General features: G+C 38.9%; 1 protein-coding gene across 7 annotated transcripts in view; it reads left to right on the plus strand.

Annotated features, from left to right (window-relative positions):
* Positions 1–27965, plus strand: part of ST3GAL3 (ST3 beta-galactoside alpha-2,3-sialyltransferase 3) — a 174327-nt gene that overhangs the window by 29896 nt on the left and 116466 nt on the right. For 4 of the 7 annotated variants that reach the window (XM_051624980.1, XM_051624982.1, XM_051624986.1 and 1 more), the window contains 3 exons: positions 4579–4626; positions 6683–6817; positions 15580–15622. In XM_051624980.1, the coding sequence (XP_051480940.1) occupies positions 4579–4626; positions 6683–6817; positions 15580–15622 (226 nt within the window). Of the gene's footprint in view, positions 1–4578; positions 4627–6682; positions 6822–15579; positions 15623–27965 lie in introns of those variants that run through there. The other 3 variants (XM_051624981.1, XM_051624987.1, XM_051624984.1) reach the window with 3 other exon arrangements.

Below are 27965 nucleotides of genomic sequence, written 5' to 3' on the forward strand. Positions count from 1 at the left end.
GGTTTTTTGTGTGTGGTTTTTTTTTTTTGTTTGGTTGTTTTTTTAAAAACAAAACAAAAAACCCCAAACCCAACAAAAACCCAACCTACCCCCCAAAAAAAAACCCAACAAACCCAAACAAACAAAAAACACCCAAGCCCAACAAACAAACAAGCCTGCCCCTGAACAAACAAACCAACATACAAAACCTGAACAAGAGAAAGAGAAGTAGTTCGTTCAACTTTGGTTTCCAACAGGATAAGACAAATATTCACAAATCCTTGCAGGGAGAATCTGTAAAAAGCAAAAGAAGTTTGTGGCTTGCTTCTCAGAGGAACTTACTGTAAAAGTCTTAACTGAAATTCTGAAACAGCACTTAGATAAACATGTAGGTTATATATAGTTCTTGATTAAATGTGGGTTATATTTGCTGTTCTCATTCTGTGTTGCCTCTGCTTGTTTTCAGTTTTTGTAATGCATTTTAATCAATGATGAAATGAAAGCAAAGACAGTATTTGCATTGGAAGTTGGTCCATGTATTTGATCTTGCATAATTTCAGGAACTTGACATGACTGGGCCTTAGGAGCTGTTTTCTTGCATCTCTTGAGTGGATGTACCCATGCATGATATGAAATGTTTACCTTAAGGGATCCGTCTATCTTGGTGTTTGAAACTTAAGATGTTTTCCAGCACAGCCTTGTTTCCTTCTGTCTTCTACAAATCTGCAGTTTGTTGGTCAGGATCATTGTTCTAAATGATCATTTATTTTTCTTTCATTGTAGGCATAGCTGTTCAGAGACTAGAGTAGTGGAAAAGGTACAGCAATCTGTAAGGAATAGCAATTAAATAGTTACCTGATGTCCAGAACTGCCAAGACCTAAGGTGCGTGAAACATGAAGGAAGATGAGTAATTTAATTTGCCTGTGATGGGGATAGGGAATTGCTATCCAGAGTTATCCAGGGCAGAGTTTTCCAGGCCCCGAGGAAGCCCATGGTTAACAAAACAAACAGGAGGATGGGTTTGCTGTGGTGGAAAGGGGTGTGTGTGTGAAGAGATAAGGGATCAGGACACTTGAAGTGCATCCTCTGCCTTGAAATACAATCAGTCTTCATACCTGGGTGGCTTATCTGGATAGTGGTGTAATTGCAGCAACAAATGTACCCACCTCAGATTTGCAGGGTTGTTTGATTTTTTTTTTTTTTGCTTTTTTTTTTTCTTTACTTCAGCATAGAACTGTGCAAATCCAGTTGTGCTCCTTCAAAGGCAAGTTCAGCTCTACATCCAGTGTGGAGCATTGTTGAAACAGCATTTAATTTTTTTTGCAGAGCAGTGTTGAGTCTCTCTGCATGGTCTGTCTTGAAGCTCCTGGTTTCTGAACCAAATGTTTGTTCCATAGGGGTCAGCTCCCTGAGAAGAGAGGTCTCATATGGCACTCCTCCACACTCCAGAAGGGCTGTGGTGGAGCACATTCAGGTAGCCCTGCAGCAGCCTTGGTTTTTAGCGGATGATGGAGCCCACTTATGTGTTGGTCCAATTTTTTTATGCTCTAGCTGGATGGTAGGTGGGAAGGGAAAGTGACCCAGAGTATAGGTCCCAGTGCGACACTGACCCAAAGTTGACATAGAGGGACCCAAAGCAACTTTGCAGCCTGGCTGATGAGGTCTTGGATGTTGTTATTCCTGGCACTGAGTGCCTTCTAAATAAGTGAGTGTTTCTGCTGTCTTTGCTGCTTCTGATGGATCGGATCAGATCCAGAACTGCATTTGGATTTTACTTTATCTTTTTTTTTTTCCTTCTTTTTTAAACTGCTGTAGCCACTGAAAAAAATGGTTGTAGCTAACATGAAAACAGATGTAAAAGGTTGGCATTGTGGTGTGTGCAGGCTGAAGCTGTGCATATTGGCAAGTTATTGAGTGTCAGCTTGCATGATTTAGGCATAAAGGCTGCTCTTCAGTTACAAAAGCAGGAGGAAAAACCCTGCAACACTTAAGCTTCTTATGGAAGTAGGTAGCTGAAAGGTTAGGGGCTGCTCCTTCAGACAAACAATTCTTGGCACCTAAAGCAAGGGCACATGTAAGTGGGTGTATTTTACATTGTGTCTTACAGAGTTTTGAAAGGTAGAGCCTTTAAAGATTGTCTTTGAAAGCTAGAGGGGGATTGGGGGTGACACACTGGGCACGGACTGAGCAGCCACTTAGTATATGGAAAAAATGGTCTAGAAAGCTGGGAGGATTTTGAACTGAGTGATGACTGGAAGAGTTTTGAAGCTAGAAGCAAAGCAACTTTTCTTCTTATGTTCGTGGAAGCAGGACTCAGTATATTTGCAAATATATCTGCCTTGCATCAAAGAAATGCTGATCTCCATCAGCTTCTGACAAAACCAACCTGGAGCTCTGAAATTTGGCTGAATGTGAATAACTGTCTGGGTGGAAGGTGACACAAAACTATCTTCTTGGCCCTTTTCTAGTTCATTGTTTATTCCCTTTTAAAGTGTTAAGCACTGTGTTTATTTCTGGCGTTTAGTAAAGATCCATGGTTTGTGAAATTACTTGTGGTGCTGGAGGGGGAATTAACTGTAATATGGGTTATTCACAGGGAATTTGATGTTGAAACTGTGAAACTAATAGTCACATGGATTGGAAGAGGAAGCTCATGCTTAGTCTGCTTGTAATTTTTTTTTCATTTGTTTATAGGAGGAAGAGAATGTTCTCAGTTAAGGGAATGAAACATTATACCATTTTTGTGGGCTGCAATAATGGTATTAATTTGGTGCTTGCAATGCTTTCCAGCCATTCTTAGATAAGTCCTGGTATTTCATGCATGGTGTTTGAATGTAAAATATATTGCAGAAAGATGAACAACATTTAAATTTGGCATTAATTACAAGGCAATACATTATGTTGATAAAAATCTCAACAGTTTTAAAAAGTAGAACCCCATAGAGATGTCAGAATTAATTGATGGCAGGCGAATTTAATGCAGTTAAAATGAATTAAACCCCTTGCTATTTAGAATGATATAAAGATGTCTGAATTTTATTCCCAAAAGAGGAAATACAGTTGTTAAGTCCAGATGGATTTTTATTTTTATTGGACTACATTTTGAGGCTAGTAATATCTATTTTTTAATTTATTTTTTAATGTTACTACTGTAGCATTGGATCTGGGACAGCACAGACCTGCTTTTTAAAAACTTCTGAATTCAGTTAAATGAACAGTTTTACTATGTTTGTTTTGAAAATTACCACTTTCTTACTGAATTTGTAAGAATTGGAAAATAGTCATGAGGATGTTGTACAGTCTAGAAGAGCCAAGGGCTCAGTCCTATGTCAGGTTATTGTCAGCTGAAATGTGGTAACTGTCACTATCTGTGATTGTAGCCTGCCCAAGGTGAAGTGATGCATCAGGAGCTTTTACCCTCTTTTCAGCACCCACAGTCTCGTGTTTGGGCTTTTTTGCCCTACGCTTGCACTGAGGCAGCTGCTGTGGTGCTGCAAAGGGTGTGTGATCAGCTGGTCCTGCCTGAGGCCTACATTACAAAGAGAAACTTTAAGGGATTCAGTCTGCTCATTTCACTGAAGATGCAAGGCTGTTCAGGTATTGCTGAATACAATGGACTTTCTGCTTCAGCTGGGGTTGACATCAAAATGGATAGCAAACCAGGAGGCTTAGTAAGTGTTGCTTTGTCTCAAGTAAGAATAAAGCTGGAAAAACCCTCTACCATTGAGCTTGGTACCGTATGGCAGCTCCACTCAGAACAGACTATCAAATTATTACAGACAAATTTTGCAAACAGGTTCTAGGTTGGGAGGGTGGTGTATGAGGAAAAGGAATGACATGGATCATGGAGTGCAAGCAGGCAGTGAGGGTTTCTATTTGGCCAAGTGTCAAGTTGCATGTATAAAAAACTAGGAACTGTGACTAAAAGCATCAGACATTAATGGGTGAGCAAGAGTTGTCATTGTGATCGTGGGTAGAACGCTGTTGTGATCCCAGATGGCAAAACCAAAATGGGCATCAAGTAGAGAGGTTATATTTTCCTGATACTTGGCACACGTTTATTATAGTACAAAGATGAAGGATATTCCTGGATTCTATGATAAAGATAAATTGAAATGCATTCATCTGGGGAGCCACTACATGTGAGTAAAAATGTGGAAAACATGGTGGGAACTGCAAGGAGCACAAGGTACTTGGCTTAGCAAACAGTGTCAGGGAAGAGCTGATCATAATAGGTGAGTCCCCTAAGTGGGGACAAAATATTGATAATACATTTGACAAGAAAAAGCTCTCCAGTCTAACAGTCAAAGGCATATTATGATTCAGGTAAGGTCAACTAAGCTTATTAGGCATAAAATAAAACTATTTTCAATAAACTGTAGCTACTTCATTGTTTAAGGACGTCATAATTTGTTGTGTAGTCCAGTGTTCTGCTTTTGCCCAGATGCCTGTTGTTTTGTCTGGCTGGTGAAGAAGCTGCATTGCTTCCTGGCAGAAGGGAGCAAAAGGGGTTATTTAAGTAATATAAGAAGAAAATGTTACAACAACAAGTGGTGCTAAGAAAAAAGGGAAAATGAACTTGTACTCTTGTGTTACAGATTCAGTGGTTCTTTCCTTTGACTCCGTTGGACATACAGTAGGCTCAGGTACAACATTGCCTTCTTCTCTATCTCCCACCTCATGACAAGGCTTCTACTTAATCAGGCATGGTAGCCATGTTGGGAGGCAGGTCACTGAGTCAGACTTCTGTGGGAATGAAGCATCTAGCCAAAGTGGGTAAATAGGTACTTTCTTAAGCATTGTGGAAGAACTAAGAGATCTTAGTGCAACACGAGGGTTGATGTGTGGGACCCCTTTCATTGCCCAGCGAGGCAGATGACCTGGATGTGTTACATGCATTAGTGATGTGGTTTGTGCTTCTTTTCTCATGTGAAAGGCATTAAGATGATGTCACCCAGCAGCTGAAGAAAAAAAACTGTTCCATGCTACTAGGAGAGTTTCTCAGCTAAACAAACAGTTGAGTTATTTGGGGAAAGACATCAGGAATGCTTCCAGGAAGGAGAAGGCAGAAGAATCATAGCTAAACAAATAGGGCTGGAAAGTTGTTTTTTTTTTTGGTTGGAGATTCACGAACATTATCAAAGCTCAGGGCAAGTCTTGCCCAATCTAATTTCCTTTGGAATCTTGAGTACAACCTTCAATTACTCTGAACCAGAAATAAAAAATTCTTTTGATGTTGGGTGTACGTCATAAAACCAGTAACTATCTGGCTGTGTGTAACACATGAGCTGCGGCCAAGGCACGCCATAGGGAGCACGATACTTGATGAAATCCAGTTTACAGTGTATGTATACATGAAGTGCAAGGGAAAGGCTAAGAATAACTCTTTATAACCCCATAACACTTAAAAGATGGGGTATTGACTGTTTTGCAAAAAAAAAAAAAACAAACCAAAAATAAACACAAACAAAACAAACCAAAGTGAAGCTTTAGTATTTTATCTTGTTTACTAGCCTTTCTTGTTAGGTTGATAGAGGGAACATGCTGCCTTCCAACATAGCACCTGTCTTCTGCCTGCACAGTTTGAAAGAGAGCCTGCTACCTGACACTAACAGCAAAGCTTGAACACAGATTTCTGATTAACTAACCCCAAGCTAGTGGTAGTAACTTGATTTTTCTTTTTTTTTTTTTTGTTCACCATCTCAAATGCTTTCTGCTCTCCCTGCATTTTCTCTAAAACTTAGATCTAGAAATGGATCTCTTGTGGGTGCATGGTCTGATGTGGGAGTATCTCTAGGGTGCTGAGTGCAGAGTGGATGTGTTGTTGTCGTTATGGGGGTAAGAGACCCTCTAATAACTCCCTTCTACTAATTCCTAATTCCTGGTAATTCAGTCATAACTGAAGTACGTTGTTGCCTGCCTCCTTTGGTACTGGGTGGTGGTTTCTTTAGTCTACAAAAGTAGGGGGGAAGTTTCATAGGTTTGAGAAATCTGAGTAAAATTCCAGGAAATATTTTGATCATGGCTGAGTGTCTGAATCAGCGTGCCTGTAGTGGAGTTATGCTGGATTGATGTTGATCCAGTTAAGAGCAGAATTAGTCCTGGAGTAAAACTTTTAAATGTTCCCTACTACAGTTTTTTTCACTAATACTGTTTTTGCTTCTAACTGATGTGAAAACAGTTAACCCTGTGGATAGCTTACAGTGCAGGGTATGGACTTAATCATAAATGTTGTATTAAGGTACTACCAATAGGGTGGTAAACTTGGTTTTGAAAAATAATTGAACTGCTCCATGTCTTTTTGAGTTCTGTTACTATGGCAGGTGGGAGACAAGCTAATGTAAGCCAGTTTTAAAGTCTGTTTTAAAAGCACTGGTCTTTGTTCTGCTTGTATATTGCAACTCAAGCTTGGACTGGTTAGGAGTAAGACAGTTAAATTTGATCTTTTGCAAACCCTTCCGCTGTAATTAGATTGATTTTTTTTTTTTTTTCCCCCCATTGAAGAAATACAAGGAAAACTCATATATTTGAGAAGAGGGGCTCAGAAATGTCCAAGCAAGCTGTATGCTTATTGCTTTCATATTTGGTACTTGTGCAATCACTGTGCTGCAAACTTTAACTTGCTCTGAACTGCTATGTTTAATAAGATGTCAAGATGTGTGGTGTCTATCCAACTGAGGGGTAGCTTTCCTTGTTGAACAGGAAGGAGAGAGAGAAAAACTGTGGCTATTGTGCTTCCGCTGTCCATCCCATCTCACCTTGCTGCAGACCCAGGAAAAGACAGAGCCCAGAAAGAACCCAAAGAAACAATGGCAGCTCCAGGCCCAGCCATTCCTAGTAGGTGATGTTTCAGGTTGGGGTAAGAAGGGACTAAAGTTACATAATTTGAAACATAAAAATGCATATGCCTTTTTCTTTATTAGTCAGAATTAAACAGCTGTGAATAATAGTCTCCCTGTTAAGATTTCATGCTGCTTAAACTAGTACTTATTGACTTATGTTTGCATATTAAACAACTTCATAGAATTGCTCTTTTGTAATTGTTAATCACGCCACATGAAGGGCAATGTCTTGTTGCAGCTTCTGTGTTTTATTTGAATTCAGTGTTTGTCCTTATCTCGGTTTTCCCCTTTAGTCTTTGTGCCACACGCAAATCTCAGTTTTCAGGAAGGCTGGAAATCTGTTGTTAGGCATCTCAGATTAAAGACACTGTTTAGGTTATTCTCTACAAACTTTCTGAACTGAGTGTTCAAAAGATCATATGGCTATGGAGCCTTGAAGTACTCCTTCACAGAAGTTGATTAGCCTAGAGGACATAAGAACAAAATATACTTGCAGTGACCAAACTATCTGAGGTTCACACTGTGGTTCGACCTTCACAAGTCCAGATGGTTTTGTGGTTCACTTCATGACTGCCCCTTGTCTTGAAAGATAAAGTTTGAGCAGCAAAGATAGATGTTTGATGTGATGTCTAGGCCAGTGTTTCAGCTGAGTACATTTCAGAAAGGAGGGTGTCATACTCTGAACTTGGGAAACATTAAGCAGGACACAGGGTGTTGAGGAGACCTAGATTTCATTTGCTTGCCATACTCGGTATCCTTTTTTATTTTGTCCCCCTCTGTTTGTGGTTGCTTTGTTTGACTTCATTGCTAGCAAATCAGACACTGGAGCTTGAAAGTCAGATTTACACCCCTGCTATTTTTATTCAAGACTTTTTCTGCCTCCTGAGTCTGAGAGCAAGCAAGTTAAATTTTTTGTCTCCAAGCCTCATTAGGACAGGATAGGAGCTCGTTGAATGTGCAGCTTTCCCATCTGCTAATGTGCTTGCTGGAAACATTGAGGTTCTAAATACCTTATGGCTCTAGGCTTACACTGTTGTTAGACATGGTTGCAATACTGGCACTGGTTGTATAGCGGTTGTCACTGCAGGCTTAAAATATAATAGCTCTAGCATATAATCTCGAGAAACCAAGTGTTATCTTGGTCTTGCTCAAACTGAGTATTTTAATTGTTTTGTTGCTTTTTTCTTTTCAATTTAATTCTTAACCCTTTACAAAAGGTCCTCTTGACTTCAGTGAAGAAAATGAAGCTTTTAAAATTTGGTTTAGAGTAGCATATCTGCTGCAGCTTGTGTTTGTGAAAGCTCACATGCAAGGCGACGCTTCTAGATGCTGATTTCACAGGGATAGTGAAGTAATCATCTGAGAGTTTAAATCCATGCTTATTTAGGACTTTGCTGTGAGTAATTCCTTACACTAAAGTCCTTAACCATTTTGGAGGAAGCTATGAGAACTATGAAGGAAACTTTTTGCTTCCTTTAGCTGCTGAAGATTCTCCAATAACCATTTTGTGAAGGATGAGAAGAACCTTGTGTCTCTCCTCCTAAACATAACTCAAGAGTGAATATGGTGGCTGCTTTCCTATGCTTTGCATGGAGAGTGGTATGGATGGAGGCCAGGAGCAGAAATACAATTAAAATAGTTGGGTATTAAACTGACAAAATAGTGAGAGATTCCTTGTGTGAGAGAAGAAGGTTGGTGACTTGCAGAAGGTCACTTGCTGTTCGTTGGTTTTCTCAATGGGAATCTGATCATATAGTTGGCTACAGTTATAAGCTCTGATCTTTGCTAGATTTCTAGATTAGTAGTAATTAATTTATGTATTGTGTTAATAGAGTTTGCCAGGCTCTGGTAGATTTGTTGAGGAAAGCAATGTTCCTTTACATTGGGAACTGGTGTGGTTCTAGTGTGTTGGATATTTTCTAGTTTGTTTGGGGTTGTTTTTTTTTGTGTGTGTGCACAGTTGTTGTTTTTTCCCCCCAAATGTAATTTCTGGCCATCTGTCTTAATACCATGTGGTGTTGATGGGAAAGGAGCAGTGCGTTTTCTGTGTTCCTGTAAAGTAGAAAATAAATGGGAAAGCTTTTTTTTTTCTGCTGGTTTTAGTGGTTTTGTTCTGCAAAAATGCTTTTTCCTTTTCATTTTTGATTAATGAAGTTCTACTTGATTCTTTATTTTTTTGAGCTGTAGCCTGTGGGAGCTGCTTGAATCTTTGCCAATGACTATCATGTATTGGTTGCATAGTCCTTAGGTGACTTTGCCAGCATGTTCAGTGTCATCATCTGTCTTCCCTACTTTCACTCTCTTCCTCCAGTTGAAAATACAACTGTGAATGAACTGAAGTGCAATGCCAAGAAGTGGCTTAAAGAATACCTGGAAATAGAAGTATTTTAATGAGATTTTTCTCTATCATGTGGCATGTCTGTGCATGAGATCAGTGCACCTTGTAAGTCTCTAAAAGCCAATATAGATTAGAGTTTTGTTAATATTGTTCTTGACTTTTATTAGGAAATACGATACAATTTCTGAAATAAAGAAGAAGTTGAAGATTCTATAGGGCAGCATTAACTCCATTAGCCAAGTGGATATGTGGTAGTAAATGGAACAACTGTTTATTTAGCAAAGGCTGCAGTCTGGCTTTAAACAGATGACTCCCTGGGAAAAGAAAAAGGGCATATGCAGTTCATAGGAGGATATTTTTCATCTTACTATTGGAGTCTTTCATAAATTCAGCTTCAAGCAGTCAGTTGTTTTTCTTCTCTTGGATGTTGCTGTAGTTTTTATTAGTAAAAAAAATTGTAAGGAGCTACATAGTCTGCATTAAAGTAACCAGGGCCTTTAAAATATAACATGCTAGAATGACCTCTTTTTTTTTTTAACCTTACCTATTTTGGAGGTAAGACAAGTAGGCAGAGACTATCCTGATGGATGACCCATACAGCACTATCAGCAAGTGATTGCTTATTTGTACTTTCTGTGCCTGGGGGATGAATAATGTAGCTGCAGTGTCTGATGAAGGAGACCCCTCTGGTGTATTGCTTTCCTCAGGCTGTAAAGTTGGGCCAGATGTCTTTGGGGGCCTGGATCAGAAATTACAGAGAGGACAAAAAAAAACAAAGCCAGCAAACTCAAAGGTACAGAGCTGGAAATTACTTCCTTTTGCTGCTAAATCCGAAGTTTTAGCTCATGACTTTAGGTGTCACCAGGACATGCGGGGTTTCTGACTGGAGGCAGGTTTCCCCCTTCCCTGCTTTGAACTTGCGGTCTTGTATTTCAGATATGTTGGTGGTGCTTGGTGTACCAATTTCCATTAAGTATGGCTGTTTTAATCAGGTACAGGATCTGGAAAACAGCATTGAGCTTGGTGCAACAGGATTGGTGTCTTTAGATTAGTTTGCACAGTCTGTAAACATTTGTAATGGATGTGGAATTCCAAGTTTTGCTGCCAATGCTGAGAATTGCTGTGATTCTCCTTTTTTGCTGCTTAGAATATTGCCCAATATTGCCTAAAATATTTTGGCTAATGTATTCTAGAGGGCAGGGAAGGAAGAGCGTGTTTCAAGTTTGACATTTTCTTAAATATTTAAGTTATTCAGTCTATTTTTGAGAATGTAATAGCAAAAAAAAAAACAACCCACCCAACCCACCTCACAAGGAGATATTGTACCAGCAGCTCGCAAAACGTTCTCTGCACTTCTTGCTTGGTCCTGGTTCTCTAGGACAGGCAGTCCAGGTAGAAGGAGTAGCATTGTCAAGGAAATTATTTTGCTTCCAAGAAAAAAGGAAGCATAAATGAGGCTACATTAGAAGTTCCTGAAGAACCTTTATTTTATTTTATTTTTAATACATGTGGTTGAAATGTCAGGTGGGCAGATTAGTTCTATGCAGGTGTGGATTGGTGAGGCCTGCTTCTAGCACTGGGCTGCAAGGGTTAAGCTGTCATCTTTACAGATGTCAGTTCTGCTCCTTTTGCGTATTTTTATAGAGCAAGGAAAGGCACTGAGGGCTAGGCCTTATCTTGCCAGTGCACTTGGGATTCTCCCTGATGTTACATGGACAGCCTGGAGTTTTCTCAAGGCTCTTAAACTTATATGCAAAAAAGTAGATGGTGATGAAGAAGAGACTGGAACATAGAATTTAGGGACAGGGCTCTGGAGCCCAGGTGACCTTAGCTCTACCCACTCTGAACTTGGCTTTACAATCTTAATTTTTTTTTTTTTTTTTGCAGTTATTTAAATAACCTCAGAAAAGAGTGCTTTCATCACTAAGTTCCATCACTGAAGAGGTTAAAGTTGAAAATCCTAATGAAAGGATGCAACATGAAGTCCTTGTTTGTCCAGTGCTTTCACTGTTGCTCAGTAATCCTGAGTGGTGTTTTTTTAACTCTGGAAGAAAACCTTTCTTTTGTCCTTTTGAGTTGATCCATTGCTTATGACTTTTTTTCATTAATTCTTTCTTGTCTCTTGAGTTCTAGCAGAATTTCTTTGCATGAGCTCAACTTTTGTAACTGTCTATGTGTGTTTTCTTAGTCTAAGGTGAATGTGAGGTGTTTGACGTTTCTTACTGCAGGGTAAGTCATTTTACCTGGCCTTTGCCACAGATGTAGATCCTGCATGTGGACAGTGACCAAAGCTTAGCTCAGTTGCAGCCTCAGTTCCTCAGAGACCAGACTGCTCTGAACAGGATGAAATGTATCAGGGTGGTCTGATCTGTTCTTGATAGGACTACTTTTGTCTCATGAGTGTTGTAGGGATGTCTTTCAGAAACACAAATGTTTTGAATAAAATAACTGAAATTGAACATTCTCCTTTCCCTTCTGTACTTGCAATTATCAGTTAAATACAGAACTAGAGCTACATATAGCCTATCTTTTTTAAAAGTTTAAATTAATTTTCTGTGGGCAAAGTTATTTGTATTGTGCTTCCAAGTAGTTAGTTTCCAAGGAATAGTACTCAAGTCATCAGGGAAATAATTTACGGGTAGTTTGGAAGGATAAAACCGATGTGCCAAGTTAATTCTTGTATTGTTGATTTCTGATTAGTAGCATAAGGGGAAGATTGTGCACATTTGCTTGTTGGCTACATTGCCTACAGAGGGAAAACGCAATTTGAAAACTTGATATTTTACACTGTGCTTTGTGGCTTTTTGGGTGGTCTGTATGGAGTTTACAGACGTTAGACAATGCATTTCTCACTTGCCTGGTAGCTGGATTTCTGTTGGATACTTGAGAGAAATTCCCATGCTCATGCCAGCAGTGAATTTGGCACAGGATTTGTATCTTTTATAGAAATTGCTGTTTGGCTGTATTTCTATTAATATAATCCTAATTACATGCTCTATTATGAAATTGTTGTCAGTTATTAGATTCTTATTCAATTCCAGTCTTCCTAGAAATGTATTTCATTTCTGACCAAAGAAGACATCATGTTCTTACGGGGCATGATGAAGCTTAATTTCCTGTGCTCATTCATTTCTGTGCTTCTGTACACTACTGGTACCACATTGTCAGCTGGGATCTGTAGCTTCCTAGCACAAGAGAGTGTGTGGTCCTTAGATTACATTACTCTCTTTTAATACTGTTCCTTTTATCCCTCGTGGGCCTTTCAGTCTCTTATGGGCTGAGAATGTAAAGCCTTGTTCAGACTCTTCCATTATGTTCTTTGAGTAGATGCAAGGTATGTTCTGTTTTACCTTTACTCACTTTTTCTTAAAAGAAAACACAACCTGTTCCACACAGCCATATAAATGCCTTGTCTGGAGCCTGGTGTGTCAGTCATGGCCTAAGCTGGTTCAACCTGGTAAGAACTGAAGTGAGTTCTCCCTCCACCCATTGGTGGCTCTGAATTGTGCTTCAGTGCAGAGACCTCATCGTGGGGGGGTCATTGTGATGGTGTTGGCAGGCGCCAATGTCAAACGATAGTTAACATGGCTAGCTGGTCCAAGCTTGTCCTTGGAGATGCTGCACTATTTCTACCTTGTTCACTCTAGCTGTTTTGTTCCCTTTTCTCTAATATTCTGCCACTTCTTTATCCCACTGCATGAAAAAGAGGATAATTTTTTTTTTTAGTGTCAGCTTATTAACTCGGTGAGTAAGGCTGATGGGAGGTGAAAGCAACCTGTAGGTTAGAGCACGGAGAGGTGACATGAGTGTCAAGGCAGGCTCTTGCAGCCAGTATTTTCAAGGGAGGGTAAGGATGGGATTGCTCCTTCCTCTTGCAGTGAGCTGTGATCAACTCAGTCCATTTTCTGTAATCATCCCACCTTGACCATACTGTATTTTGGATTCAGTTGTACTTGTCTTTGATTTAGTGGGTCTGTGTTTTAAGTTAAATACATGACTCCAAACAAGGATTGCCTTCTGCAGCTGGGCTTATGTGTGTTTGACTTTCTCCAGGTATTTGGGGGTTTACCTGTCTTTTGTGAATCCAGATCGCATGCAGTCAGCATGTGGGCTGCACTGTTGTGTGTCACAGGGGCTTTTGGCCCCTGTGTTTGTAGTGATAAAGCTGAATGACATTGGAAATCTGTAACAAGACTGTTTTTTGCTAAAAAGGAGGCTAACTTTGAATCTGTAGTTTAGTGGCTCCTAGTGACTTTCTTGGGAGTGCAACATGTGTGAGAGATTTATTTCCAAGCCAGTAGTAATGCTGTGACTTCCAGAAGTCCCAGTGAGTATGAGATGGCCTATGTTGAGGGCAGCATTTCTCTGCCTGCAGTAGTTTACATGTTTCAGCAGCTAGTGAGAGGAAGGAGCATAGATGCTTTTGGTTACAGCCTGAAAGGATAATTTGTATCCTACTGGAAATCAGGAACACACTTGTTCTTCTAGCTGGAAACCAAAAACGTTATTTTGTTTTGTTATGCCTCATACATTTTTTGGAAAGTGTCTGTTGCAAGGTAGTTGACATTTTTAGTTTTACAATCATCAGTGAACTTCAAAAGTAACCACTTTAAATCTAGGGAAGGGGACATCCATTTGACAAACAGGAGGTGAATCTTATGAAACATTGCAATGCAGGTGTGTCATCTGGGACACTTAGTATTTAGTGTGTGTGTTTTCTGGTTCTTTGGTTGCAAAACTTGTCAAGTGCTGAGTTAGTAGGAAGCCCAGAAGTTGTAGTTACTAGGTGATGTGTTTCTTACTGAATTTCCTCTTCTTATATTTCCTATTGGGAAGAAAGGAATGCTAACTTGAATGGGATAAGATTGATGACAGGTTGGCCAGTGGCTGTAGGTGTTTAAAAATAAAATAAAAATACTACTACTACTACTAAAAAAAAAAAAAAAAAAATTAAAAAACTCTGTTGCTGTTTGCTCAGTATGGATGTTGGTTTTGGAAGGATTAAGGGTTATTAAAAATTGAAGGCATATTTTTCCCCTGACTGGATACCTTCCTATGCATGATCCTACATGCGGAGGAGGAAAGGTTGGACAGGAAATAATTTATTGTAGGAGGAATAAACTGGGAGGAAGTTACGAGGAAAGCAGCACATGGGGGAAACACACCTGTCAGTATATGGAAAGCAGAGGAGAAACGCACAGGTGCATTTCTCGCATCAAGTACAATGGGGGTGGTGGGTGGCACACGGATGCTGGCAAAGAACAGATAGTAGTTGCCAATATCAAGTGCACACGCGTTCTGCAACATCTGTTTCCTAAGTTATGTCAAACATAATTCTTCCCTTGGCTTGGAAATTAAATCTTAATGGGATTGAAATCAGTGGCACAGTTTGCACTGACCTATCTGGTGCAATTATTTTGTCTTAGGCACATGTTTAGGCTTTCCTGTTCTGCTGGTAAGTGGTGGCATGAAGAGCTTGTGATCTCATGAGGTAAACTACTGCAGCAGAAATTCTGGTGATGTTTCATAAGAAAAGCAAACTATTCCCACTGAGCTCTTTCTAAAAGGCTGTGGGATTTTTTTTGTTTCCTTTAAGACATCCTGGTTATTAAGTTCTGGAGGGCTTAACTTCTTTGTATTGCTTTTTTAACGTGTGGTAGAGAGACCCAGTAGTGCGCAGTGTGAGGAGACCCCAACACAAGAAGAACACTACACCTTTTAGTTGTTCTTATGTATCTCATGTGAATTCTTTATAGTTTGGGGTTTTTTGTATGAGGTATTTGACTTACAAGATCACAATGTATTCAAAGATACTGAATGCAGAGCTTGTTGTATACAGGAGTTGCAGATGTTCTGACTGGTCACTTTATTTTTGTAGCTGTTTCCTCTTTGTGGCATAAACTGTGACTTTGCAGTTTCCTATTGAACAATGTCACCTGAACTTGAAGACATGTTCGCAAATGTCAGTGACTTTCTCTTGAAGATGGGCTGCTTGATTATGAAGTTGTAGGTTGCAATGCACAAGGAATAAAGAATTTTTTTTTAAGCTCTACCACATCAGGACCTAGGAGGAGAGTTCATGCAAACTGCTGGCAAACTGATTTCTACTGCTGGCAGGAGAGCTTTGTGTATCACTGCAGGCATGGTTTCAATAGTGCTTTATTTTTATGACTACAGATATCTTTGTTAATTCTGAAGTGTTTCCTGGAGACTCAGGAATGTTAATTTGTGAATACCTTGAAGTAACCATAATTTGTGATAACAGCTGCTAGTGATGGGAAATTATGTTATAGATATTTTCAACTAGAAATAATTATTACCTTTCCATAAAGACCTTCTGCTGTTTGGTTTTTGGTGCCTTTTGCAGAGGAGAAACTTGCAGTTTGTATGATATTGTGTCCCTTGCTTTTGTTTTCCAGAGTATGACAAACTGGGCTTTCTCCTGAACCTGGACTCAAAATTGTAAGTAGAATTGTAGGACTCTTCTTTTCTCTGTAGTTACAGATTTTTGTTGTTTACAACTTTTATGTCACCTGTGCAGCTGACTCACTGAACTATATGCTTCTACCTGGGACTGCCAAGTCCTGCAACAATTGGCAATTATGATGACTTTCCTTACACTAAGCTTTGCTGGCTGGCTTGGATTGTGGTTCATTCCGTTAATTCCATAATGACTGATCAAGAGGCTATAAATGTCCACCTGAAGCCATGACTGTCAGTCCTGTCACTGTGCTCTACGTATCCGACTGTGATCTTCCAAATGAGGGAAAACGTTATCAAACATTTGAAAGCAGGAGGATGTATATCTGCAGTTTACTGGAATGCTTACAAGTTTATATTTCTTAAAAAATGGATATTACTGTTTTGTTTTGTTTTGTTTTACAAAATGGAGTGGGAAGAATCTCAACACAAGACCATGACCATTTGCAGAAGAAGAACAAACTGCTGAAGGGTGATACTCATCATGCTTTTTGACATGAGTCAGTCAAACCGAGCTTCTTAAACACTAGGCGTCACTAGCGGCTCTGTTTCTGAGGTCAGCAGCCTGTGCAATTGTTGATATTGGGAGCAAAAAGACTAGTAAAAACCTTCTACTACTTAAAAAGGCACTGAAGCAATTTAGTGGTTTTGAATGACTTGAGGATGCATCCCCTGTACAATGTATCATGTTAATATAAAAAATATCCTGAATGTTTAGAAAGTTTCATTGTGCTTACAGGGTATAACATTAAAGTTTTGGCTTTAGTTTGGCTGAGCAGCTTAGGAGCTTCCATAATGAAATAAAATCCTTGTCAGTTTGCAGGAAATGAGTCTCTAGATAGGAGCTTCTTTTACAGAAGAAGCTGAGTACTTAAACTCAGCTGTGGTAACTGGTATGGCAAAAAAAGATGCTGTATAAGAAAGGGCATGTATGAGAAAAAAGGAATACTGTGGGGATTTTGTTTGTTTTTGTGAAGGCTCTGTATTTTGTTCAGTGTGCAGGAAGAATGGCATTTACTGCATAAATATAGATGGTGAAGATTTTCTTCTGGTCTCATTTAGTGTAGATTCTGTGTGGGTTTTGTTGCATGCTGTCCTGGACCCATGCTGGTTGCAGAGTTACCAATTTTCTTTATTGAATTTTCTGTGTTGGGACATCCTTGTGATTTGGAGACAATAGCACATGTATCCTTACAACACTGTGGGATGAGATAATGCATTCTCTTCAATTTATACATGTAGAAGTCAAAGTAAAGAGATTAGTCTGAAATTGTAAACTGGGCAAGTAACCTCTGAATCAATGTCTTGGTGTTGGTAAGGGAAAAATAATTTTAAACTTTTAAGTAGTGTGATTTGGGTTTTTTTTTTCCAGACTACTTTACATATTTTGTTATGTCTGATTTATTAAACGTGCCCATTGACTGTCATACCAGCTTTGGATACCAGTCCATGCTGTGTCCAAACCACTGCTTCAGTCTTGCTCTTCCTATTCCTCCTCCTGTGTTCACTCTTTTTCTTTATTGCTTTTAGCAAGTCCCATTGAGTTCCTTCCCCTCAAGCCACCATTGCATCTTTTTTTCTCTTCTTTGCTGATTTATCTACTTCAATTACAGCTCTCTGAGACTGAGCCTGTTCCTTCTTATACTTTAGTATGAGGCCAAGTGACGTTTTTACCTGCTGGAGGCCTTCCAAAACCCTAACGTTTTTTAATTAAAATGTTCCCAAGGTTAAATTTCTCCCTTCTTTTTGATTAAATAAAGGTTTTGTTATTTACTTAAAAAATATATATATTTCTAGAACCCCCTAAATGTGCATGTTTGATTTCAAAGTGGATCAGATGAAATTAACTTCTGGAAAGAGTTGTCATAAAATCATCATTATTAAAATAAATATTATGAGGTTAGATTGAGGTGCAAAGAAAACAAGTACTATTCCATAGATGAAATAACTTTTTCTTTTTAAGTTTAATTGTCCTTCCTTGGGTTTAGGTTGGGCGTTTTTGTTTGTGGTGGTTGTTGTTTGTGTGTGCCTTTCTCCTGTGGAAGTAAAACTGACCCTGCTTTAAGGATGGAGAACGGACCTGATAACCTGCAGAGTTCCCTTCCAGGCTGAATTTTTCTGATTTATTTGGGTTTTTTTTCAACAGGGAGCTAGGCAAAAAAAAATGAAAATACAATAAAACATACTAAATAAATTTTGAAGGGAAAATGGGTGACAGCCGAGAGGAATTTGCTGCTGTTTCACAAGTTCATCATGTGTGGTCAGGGTACCAAATGTGTTTTTAAGTACAGACTGTGAAGTCAGTGGAACTTGGTGGTTAAAAATGCTTTATGCAACTCTTAATCAAGATGATACTGTTGTAGAAGCACTTTCTAGCTAAAAAAAGCTTGCTTAGAGTTAAAAGGGATAATATGTTCTGCACTGATGACTTTATTGGCAGAAATAATTTAATTCTGTTGCGATATAATCACTCTGGTGGAATTTTGCTACAGATCATAACTTTATAGGGTTCACTTAATTCACAGCATGTGAGAGTCTTGTGTGACTTGAAGAACATGGGACAACAATTAGTTTTCTCTGTTCTTTAATCTTCCATTTATTCGAAGTCTGTCCCTAGGAGTGTTAGTTGATATAATTTAAACTAACAACGTGGAGGACTTAACACTTTCTACAAAGGTAGATCTGCAGTAAAGCTTAAATACTCTGACTTGCATTTGAAACTGAATTATGCAAAGGGAAGTTTTTTTGCATGAATAAATAGTAATGTGTCCATTTGCCTTTACTTCTATTTTTTTCCCCATTTATTATGGTTTTAGTGTCCTCTCCCCTGTAGGTATCCAGGGCACGTTATTCAGATATAATATGTCATTTTGTGGTTACAGCAATGCAGGAGTTCTGTTTGCTAGTTCTCTTTGACTTCACAGAAGTGGGAAGGAAACCAGATTTTCTCAGAAGTACTGGAGAAGTTTTTTCTGTGAGAGCTGCACATCTGCTGTGTGCCTTATAGCATTAGGGAGGCTGGTCTGGCCGGGAATCTCATCTGGAAGCGGATGTCAAGTTTCAAAGGTACTTCACAGGTGCTTCATGGAAATGACTGGTCTGATGAGATGTCTTGTTCTTCTGAGCTTGTCAGAAACGAGAATATCAAGAAGGAAGGTGCTTCCTCTCTGCTGCCTGTGCTTAGGCTAACTCTTCTTTGAGAAGCCTTTTGCCTTTTTAAAAAGCAGGATGGTATCCAGGTAGGGATTGTTAGTGAAATACAGGATGAATGGAAAGCTGAGTACATCTATAGGCACAGGCAACTGAGTTTATTAATTAGTTGTTTCCTTAGTCAGAACAAGACGTGAGGCTCCTCAGGACCAGATTAGTGGAAAAGATCTGTTGCAAGAGGAGTTTAGTTTTAGTTATGCTTGTACCAACCATAACTTCATTACCAAAATTAGAATATAAAAATATGCCCAAAGTACAAATACAAGCCAGTTGCATCAGTTTCTTCCAGGTAGATAGGTTTTCCAAGCAGCAGAACCATCTACCATATTTAAGCCTCTAAGAATAAAATCCAACTTTGGTTGTGTAGAGAAAAGTACAAAATACAGGATACAATTCACAGGTCTTAATTCTTGGAGGGGCCAATAGTTCCTGAAGAATTTACGGTCATCGATCATGTGAGTGACTCAGCCAAGGGATTACTTGGTGCCACCAAATGCCAAGATTTCTTGTCACTTTCCAACATCTGTGCTTGGCAAAGGATTGCATGCTTTTATTATTATTAAATATTTATATTGTAGTAGTTCTTTGAGGCTGGCCAGGTCCTAGAAACAAGAGGCTCATTCACTACAAATTCTGAATCATTCTCTGAGTTAGAATTTGTTTGCAATGAATTAAAGGAAATATCTGCAGGAGGATCAGCTATGACCATGTAGTTACTTATAGATTGCATCTTAATGAGTATTTAGTGGGCCCAGCTGAAGGTGGCATGGTCATTCTTTATTCTGTCACTTACTACTCTGTGAGTACGTGGTTTAGTCACCTTAATGATTACTTTGATTATACCTTGGCATGTTACAAGCATAGATTGGCTTGTCTTGTGCATATGAAAAGCTCCTTTTTTGTAATAGTCTGTGTGCTCTTGGACCTCTTCCCTTGCAATGGTTGCCCCCATACTTCTATACCAGCTTTTCTTACTCTACCAACATGCCATTTTCTTGGCAAGATGGAAGATAAGGATTGCTTCTTCTGTCCTCAGTTCAAACTCATCCTTGAAAAGCTCTTTTCAAAAGTACTTTAGCAGTTACACTGATGATTTGATGCTTCTGAACAACAGGCAGAAAAAAGTTCCCTTTGGGCGGCAGTGGATCTGTTAACCTGCTGCCACACTCAGCTCTAAACTATGGATATTAGAATCTCAGTTGCTGAATGATGGAGGAAGCATCCCAGAGTTTGAAGAACCACTCCCTGGAATAATTTTTCACTTAAACAAAAAGATAGTGGGTATTGTAATGTGTTAACTTGAGAGAGAAAGCTTTTTTTTTTTTTAAGGCTAAAACAATTGCTACCTCTCTCAATTAGAAAAATGACTAGGAGATCAGTATGGTTGACCACAATAACATACTACTAACATGGTTAATATACTGTATTTATACAAGATATGGATATATTTTGATATTGAGTACTTGGGAGTTTTTAGGCAGTGCTTAATTAAAATAATATTTCTTCCAATGGCCTCTGTACTTTGCTAAACGTGGCAATTTTTATTTACATGTTTTTCTAATATTGTGTAGATCTGGGAATTGCACTAAATTTTTTTTTTTAATATTTGTGATAATTTCAAACTTCACTTTAAAAAGAAAAGACAAAGAAATAGAGTCTTGGGGGGGGGGGGGGGGGGGGCGGAAAGCCAGCAATAACAACCTTCACCCTGCAAACTCAAGCGAAACTTGATCTAGACTTTGAAAAGACTGTAAAAATGGAGGGAGTTTGGGCTAGGGAAACACAGATTGGGTTACTTCTGTTTGTTGAGATTTCTTTACTTGAGAGCTTTAATAATGGAGGACTGAAACAGAGCCCCTTCCCCTCATTTTGTTTCTAGGGTGGGAGGTTGCTTTGGAACAGTTTGTGTCTATATGTGGTACTTTGCCATTAAGCACTGTAAAAATAAGCAATAAACGTGTTGGAATGCTGGACTTGCCCCATGCCTGCTGCTGTGGGATTTCTTTGTGCCCTATTTCCCTTCCCGTTTGGTTTTTTGTATTTCTGATATCCTGAGAGGGGAAGTCCCAGTGATCTCCTGTCCTGCCTGTGCAGGAGTAAGAGTGTCTCACAGGCTAAATGGAGCAATTCTGCCCATGGCAGCCAAGAGAGTACTGGTGCTTTTTCTGAAATATTATTTCAAGGCTTAGCATACCTTATGACATTGGTATTTTCCTGGCAGTTGGTTATTTATTCTCTTTTACTTCAGATTTTTTTCTTTGACTTCTAATTCTTGTTCTTCTACCTAATGTCTTCCCATCTGTACTAATTGTTTGAGTACTTTATTTAAGCAAATGAAACCAAACTATTCACAGCGTTTCAATTACTGGGCTGTTTGTTGTTCATTCATCAAACCTCCTACATTTGGGTTGATGTAACTGCCATTCCCCCCCACCCTTTTGTGTGTGTGTGTTTTGTTTTCCTCTTCTTAGATAATTTCAGGTTTTTTCAATTTTGAGCCTTTGATATTCTTATCAGGATTTCTCACTTAAGTCTCTCTTATCTAACTTTGGGATTCCTGTGTCAGTTGATGAAGATAAAGACTGTAGAACTCAGAATTACTGGCTTCTCAGAACTTATACATTACTTGATTTGTTAAGTGTAAACAAAGTAAAAAAACTTATGTTTGATACTTTTAAAAAGGCCAGTTTCCTGAAGCTGGAAGTAATTATGAACCAAACCATGTGGGAAAAGAATGTAAAGCAAAAAATATGAGTGGCTGGGCATTGTTTGGAGCAATTTTATAGTTTTTGACCCAACATATTCATTTTCATAAGAAAGAAACATTAATGGAAAAACAGTTTTACCAGGAGTGTAAGGGAAAAGAGTGATAATGTATTTACAGAGAAGGTAGAAGAGTGCAGCAAATACATGGAATTATTTCTGTTAGAGACAAAAAAAATATTAACAACAAAAAATCAACAGCAGATAGCTAAGTTTATGTGCTTTAGAATTGGTATGTCTGGAAAATATTCTTGCAAGAACTTCTGAAGGAGTATCTGAGGACTTTTTGGACTGCTAGAGATGATTAATAAATCTTCAAACACTAGGGGTTCTCCATCTTCTTGGCAGATGTTTGATATACAGATATTTTAGAAGCAAAAAGGAATGACTCATAAGCTTTTCAGCTCATTTTTGATTCTGAGCACAATAATATAATGGCCAATATGGGCGACCAACAAAAAAACAAATTAATTGCAATACATATAGTTCCAAATACTATGCATATTAAATCGGAAACATTTTTTTGTTACATGGGCCTGTTTTTGAAGTGAATGTCCATGAAGTGCCTGGTATGTATGAGATTGATTTATTTCTTGATATGTTCCTTTTTGGGGCTGGGTTTGCATGTTTTGTGTTTTTCTAACCAGCCAGACTAGTAGTATAAACACTAATAAGCCTGTAAATAAAAGGCTTAATTATTTTTGCCATCCATATCTGTAAGGTGAAACACTTTGTAGTTCTTCACCACAGTAGCATTAATCTAATTAATTGTTGGTTTGTTTTTCTGGGGTGAGTATGGTTTAAGAGGAGTTAAGGTTACAAGTTTCTAGTAACTTTTTTGAGCAAAAAATTTTGCAGTTATTGCATTAACAGAAAGGTAAATTTACTTAGCAGCAAAACCAAATTTAGGGATTATTTATAAACTCATAAATGACATGGGGCTTTACCTTCTAGGGAGAAGAGCCACACTTCATGTTCTTCCTTCAGAAAACTTTTCTGAAACTTAAAAGGACAAACTAGTGTTGGCCACCTTCTGCACTGGTAAACTTGCTAAGTTTCTAGTTACCAAATGTCCTCCTACAAAGGACTTCTTGCTGTCTAAATAATTTATGGAAATTGAGTGGATGGGGCTACGTAAGCGTAGGTAATTCCCAAAACTTCAGTTAAAGAGGCTAGAAATACTGCGTTAGGACCATTAAAGAAATTGGTCTCATTCCAGCTGTAGCTGACTACACAGTTTACTGCAAGAACTAGATTTTCTGTGGGATCATGGGTTTTGATATGGACTTATGTTAAAACACTGATGTTCATAATTGTGTTCTTGGTACTTGCTTCATGATGGGCAATACCAGAACACGTTGTAGAGACAGGGGATTTGTTGCTGCCTGTCCCGAATCAAAGCATTTGTGAGCTTATCATTAAACTGATGCAAGAGTTACTTCTGTTGGAAATCCCAAAGGCATGTATGTGATCACCACGCATCAGCTCCTCTGCACCTGCCTGGCTTCACCATAGATGTCTTCTTGCAGGCCAGTGCTGTTCCACCTCCACAGAGAAATCTATTTTCCTTTTGTTTCCCCTTGGAACTCTTGTAGAGAAGCTTCATCTGATGGTTGGACTAGAATTCAAATGTACTTCAGCAAGGGAACATATTCTGTTCATCAAGCCTGCCTCCGAAACATGTTACTTACTCTGAAGAACACTCTTGCTATGGTATCTAGACACAGCTTAGTTGTCAGCTCCTCATTTATATTTTTCTGTAGTTGGCTGTGAGGAGGTTTTTTTAAATGGGGTGTATGGAAAACACAGCTTACTCTACTTCATCTGCCTCTAAATTTGTCTTCTACATTGCTGTAATGTGACCAGATACATCAAAGTTTTACTGTCTGTATGTGCTAAGAATGCCATACATAAATTTAAAAAACATATATAGTAGGTCATCAGGGCAGGAAAGAGTTTGGTGGAACAAACACAGATTTCTTGTGTGCTGGGGAAGGACAGTCAAACCAAGACATTCTTTGAACAGCTGTGATTATAATCTAGTATGTAAGAAAACAATATTTCATTTATGCTTAAAGAAAGCAGGAAACCTTATTGCTGTGCTTGAGAAGGATGGTGACCTGCCAGTTAGGGAGATGCTGTGAAGCCATGATCCTTAGCTTTCTACAGAGATGATGGGCTAGAGCAACTCTAGGTGAGAGACACTGATGGAACCCTGTTAAATAGAATCTAGAGGTGTGTTTACTTGTTCCCTTCCCATTTGTACGACTGGAAACCTGACTGTAAGTCTTGCTTTGTAAAAATAGCTTTATTTTACTGTTTAAATTTCTTATAGGACTGATCTTAGATCAGGTTGATAAACTTAGAATATGTTTTTTCCTTGAGGAGGCATGAAGTTATTGCTAATATCCTTTACAAGTCTGCACTGGAAAAGTACTGTGAAGGACCCCAAATCGGACAAGGGCTAGTGGGAGAGCAGGTGGTGTGTGGTGCCCAGTGCAATGAACAGGACACAAAGAAGGCTACTTTGCAGCAGAAAGGTTTCTTACAGCTGTGTCTCCTGTACCATGTTGAGGAGTCGTGTAGCAATTATTGCTGTAAGATGTTTTTTGAGGTTATGGATGTTTGATTAAATTGTGAGGCTCAGATGAGGTTTTCTCTAGATGCATTTGAGAAAATCATACTATTAAAACATGAACTTTTATGAAATACTTTGTACTCATATGTTACACATAAGCTCATGTGTTTCTTTCTCAGCAGAAATGTAAACCAGGCAGAAATACTACTCCTGACACTAGCTGCAGCCCCAGTGCTGTTCTTAGCAACAAGAATCTCTCAGAAAGGGAGGGACAGAAAACTGAAAGAACATGTATGTGCTGTTTCTTCCTTGTCTGGCATGCAATCTGCTCTAGCTTGTTAAAGAAGGATAAACTGAAAAGTCAACAAGCAAGATGTTTTTCATTTGCATATTGAATGTGTTCAAATACTTCTGTTTGATTTCAGACTTTTAAATTCCTATTTAGAATAACCTTCTCCCTGGCTCTTTAAAAGGACTAATCTGAAGACCTGAAAAATGTGAGCAGTGTCTTATACAGCTACAAAACACTGAGTGCCTTCCTCCTGCTCCTTTTCATCTTCTTTTATACATTGAAGTCAGAAATCCCCCATGGTGGGTGTGTCATTTGACTGAGTTGAGGACTCTGATCTGTACCAGATTCAAGGCTGTGTGTTATCATCATGGAACCCAGGCTCAGGTGATTTTTGTGAAGATTTGCTGTTTTGAATTAACCAGGAGGTGAGGATAGGATTTGTCCTGTTGAAAAGTGAAACCTATTTCAATGCTCAACCACGGAGTCTCCTTTGACCTGTACACCAAACATCTTAGAAAACCACTTCAGCGTATACTCTTCTGGAGAGCCACGAATAACCTCCTTCTGAGGCAGGACTGATGTTCAGTGAAGTTAGGAGTGATACAAGATGAAGAAAGTTCTGATTGATTGGGGTGGTCACAGTTCTTTGCAACAAACTTTATTCTCTGACTCATCATGGTTACTTATAGCAGTTTGGATGTTGGTTGATGGCCTTTTCAGACAAGCAGCTACTCTTTGAAGTGAGGGGAAAAAAATAAGTTATCTTAGGAGAATAAAATTGACAAGAACAATGTGTGGAGTAAACAGGAGAGGTTTTTGATCTGGGTGGCTCTGCAGCTGTTCTTACTATTAATGGTGCTGGGTATTCTTAATTATTTACCCTAAAGCAGTTTGGATTTTTGTTAGTTTCATGAATGCATGTTTAGTCACAGTATCTGCAAGGATTCCTCCAGGTCAGGGTTATGTTCTGTATTTACAGCAAGGTTCCTGAAGGAAACATCTTCCTCCTAATATATAGCCTTCCTCTTAAGATTTCAGTGTGATACTTGTTAGATGGATGTCTGTTTGAATTCATTACAGCTGTCTCTAATATAGGTCAGTGAAGACTGTTTTTTGGAGTACTTCTTCACAAAGAAGAGAGGAAAAAATTAGAGCCTCATGACTATAAACAACATTTTGTAAAACCACTGTTAAAATACACTCCAAATTGTGAGGTCACCTCTATGTATCATCTAATGCAGTTTATTCATTGACCAGTAATTTTTTTCCTCTCAATTTCAGTCCAGCCTGGTGGGGGGGGGAAGTAAAATTAAAGCCCATATCCACAGTTTGGGGGTTTTTTTTGTGTGTTTTTTGTGGGTTTTTTTTTGTTTGTTTGTTTTTTTAAGAGGAGTTAAATTGATATTTCTTCCCAGGCTGTCCACATCTTCCAAAGATAAGGTTAAAGTGCAGTCTTTGATCACCCTTACCTCTGCCAAGTTACTGAAGAACGTGTAAAAGAAGGGTGTTGTGAACTGTTCCTGTTGAAGATTTTTTTTTTTTCTTTTTTTTCCAAGTGGGATTTGTCCCCCTAAGGTTTGCCTGTTGCCAGTTGCCTGTGCAATAGCTCTGCTACTGCAACAGAAAGGGCTGAACTTCCTTTGTGGGAAAATAAAAAAGGCCAGACCAAGATTCATAGAATCATAGAATCCTAGGGGTTGGAAGGGACCTCAAAAGATCATCTAGTCCAACCCCCCCGCCAGAGCAGGGTCACCTAGAGCACATCACACAGGAAGGCGTCCAGGCGGGTTTTGAATGTCTCCAGAGAAGGAGACTCCACAACCTCTCTGGGCAGCCTGTCCCAGTGCTCTGTCACTCTCACAGTAAAAAAAATTTTTCTGATATTCACCTTAAACCTCCTATGCTCCAATTTGTATTCATTACTCCTTGTCCTATCACTGGTCATCACTGAAAAAAGCTTAGCTCCATCTTCTTGACACTCACCCTTTACGTATTTGTAAACATTGATGAGGTCACCCCTCAGTCTCCTTTCCTCCAAACTAAAGAGACCCAACTCTCTCAGCCTTTCCTCATAAGGGAGATGTTCCACTCCATCATCTTTGTGGCTCTGCGCTGGACTCTTTCCAGCAGTTCCCTGTCCTTCTTGAACTGAGGGGCCCAGAACTGGACACAATACTCCAGATGCGGCCTCACCAAGGCAGAATAGAGGGGGAGGAGAACCTCTCTTGACCTACTAACCACACCTTTTCTAATGCACCCACACCCTTTCTAATGCACTCAAGATTCACCTACCCCAATGTCTTGTCTGAAAGTGCTCTCTAAAATTGTCTGAAAGTGCTCTCTAAAATTGTTTGGGGAAGGAGAAAAATACACCAGTGTGAAGCAGACTTCCTCCAGTGTCATTCTCTAGCTTCCAAGAAGAGGGAGCTTTGGTATTCCCAAGTTAGGGATGCTGTTATACCTCTTAATAGCTTTTGATCCCATCTGGCTTCTATAACATACTGACATAAAGCAATCTACTGATTAACTGCAAATTACATGAAACAAATGCTTCCTTTTGTCAAAGTTTTACTGTCTTTAGGATAATTTTGGTTGGTGTTCCAATGATATGGGGAATAGTCAATAATAAATCACTGTTGGACTTTTCCACAGCATTCTGCTGTGCTCCTGCATCTAGCTGAACCTTGTGAGTTTCTCTGAAGTGTTCTGTTGCCTGGCTGTGTTCTGCAATGAAATGAACTACATTTTTCAGAAGGAAGATTTGATGATTAAAACCATAGTGTAACTGATTTTCCCATTTGGCATTTAAAATTGCTAAGCACTGGATTTCAACACTCAAATCTACTAAATTGCAGTATCCACAGATGAAAAACTGTAATTTCAGCTATGACGATTCAGGAATTCTTAGCTGATATTTTTTTTCCCCACAGCTGTAGGCTTTAGGGAAGTACCTTTGTTTTTAGATGGACTGATTCCTGCTAGTCTGAGCAGGAGATTCCTGGATTCTAATTGAGCTGAATTATTAATCCTCATCTGTTTAGGACTTGTCTCTGCTGAACTTTCACTGCTAGATTCATTACACTACAAATAGGAAAACACTGTTCCCAATCCAAAGAAAGCACTGCCTGTTTGTAGATGTAACAGATGAGGGTTGGTGATGAAGACTTAAGGGTTACAGCAACAAAATTATGACATTTCAATTTATCTTCTTGCACTCTTTTGTTTGGCCAAAAATGGATGTGATAGGTGAGTGTTTTATTTCCCATCAGACTTTTAATTGACTCACTCTTTATGGCCATTGTGCTAACAGTGAGGTTTTGAGAAGTATTTAAATATAGAATCAAAGCATTTAATTTTTGCAAGCTTTGAGAATGACATGTTTTAATATTAGGGAGCACTATCATTTCTGACTTTGGGAACACAGCATTTATTTAGACATTCTTTAGACAGCTATTTCAGAAAGCAGTTCAGGTAGGAATCCA

Source organism: Apus apus, chromosome 7, assembly GCF_020740795.1.
Source record: "Apus apus isolate bApuApu2 chromosome 7, bApuApu2.pri.cur, whole genome shotgun sequence".
Taxonomy (NCBI): Eukaryota; Metazoa; Chordata; class Aves; order Apodiformes; family Apodidae; genus Apus; species Apus apus.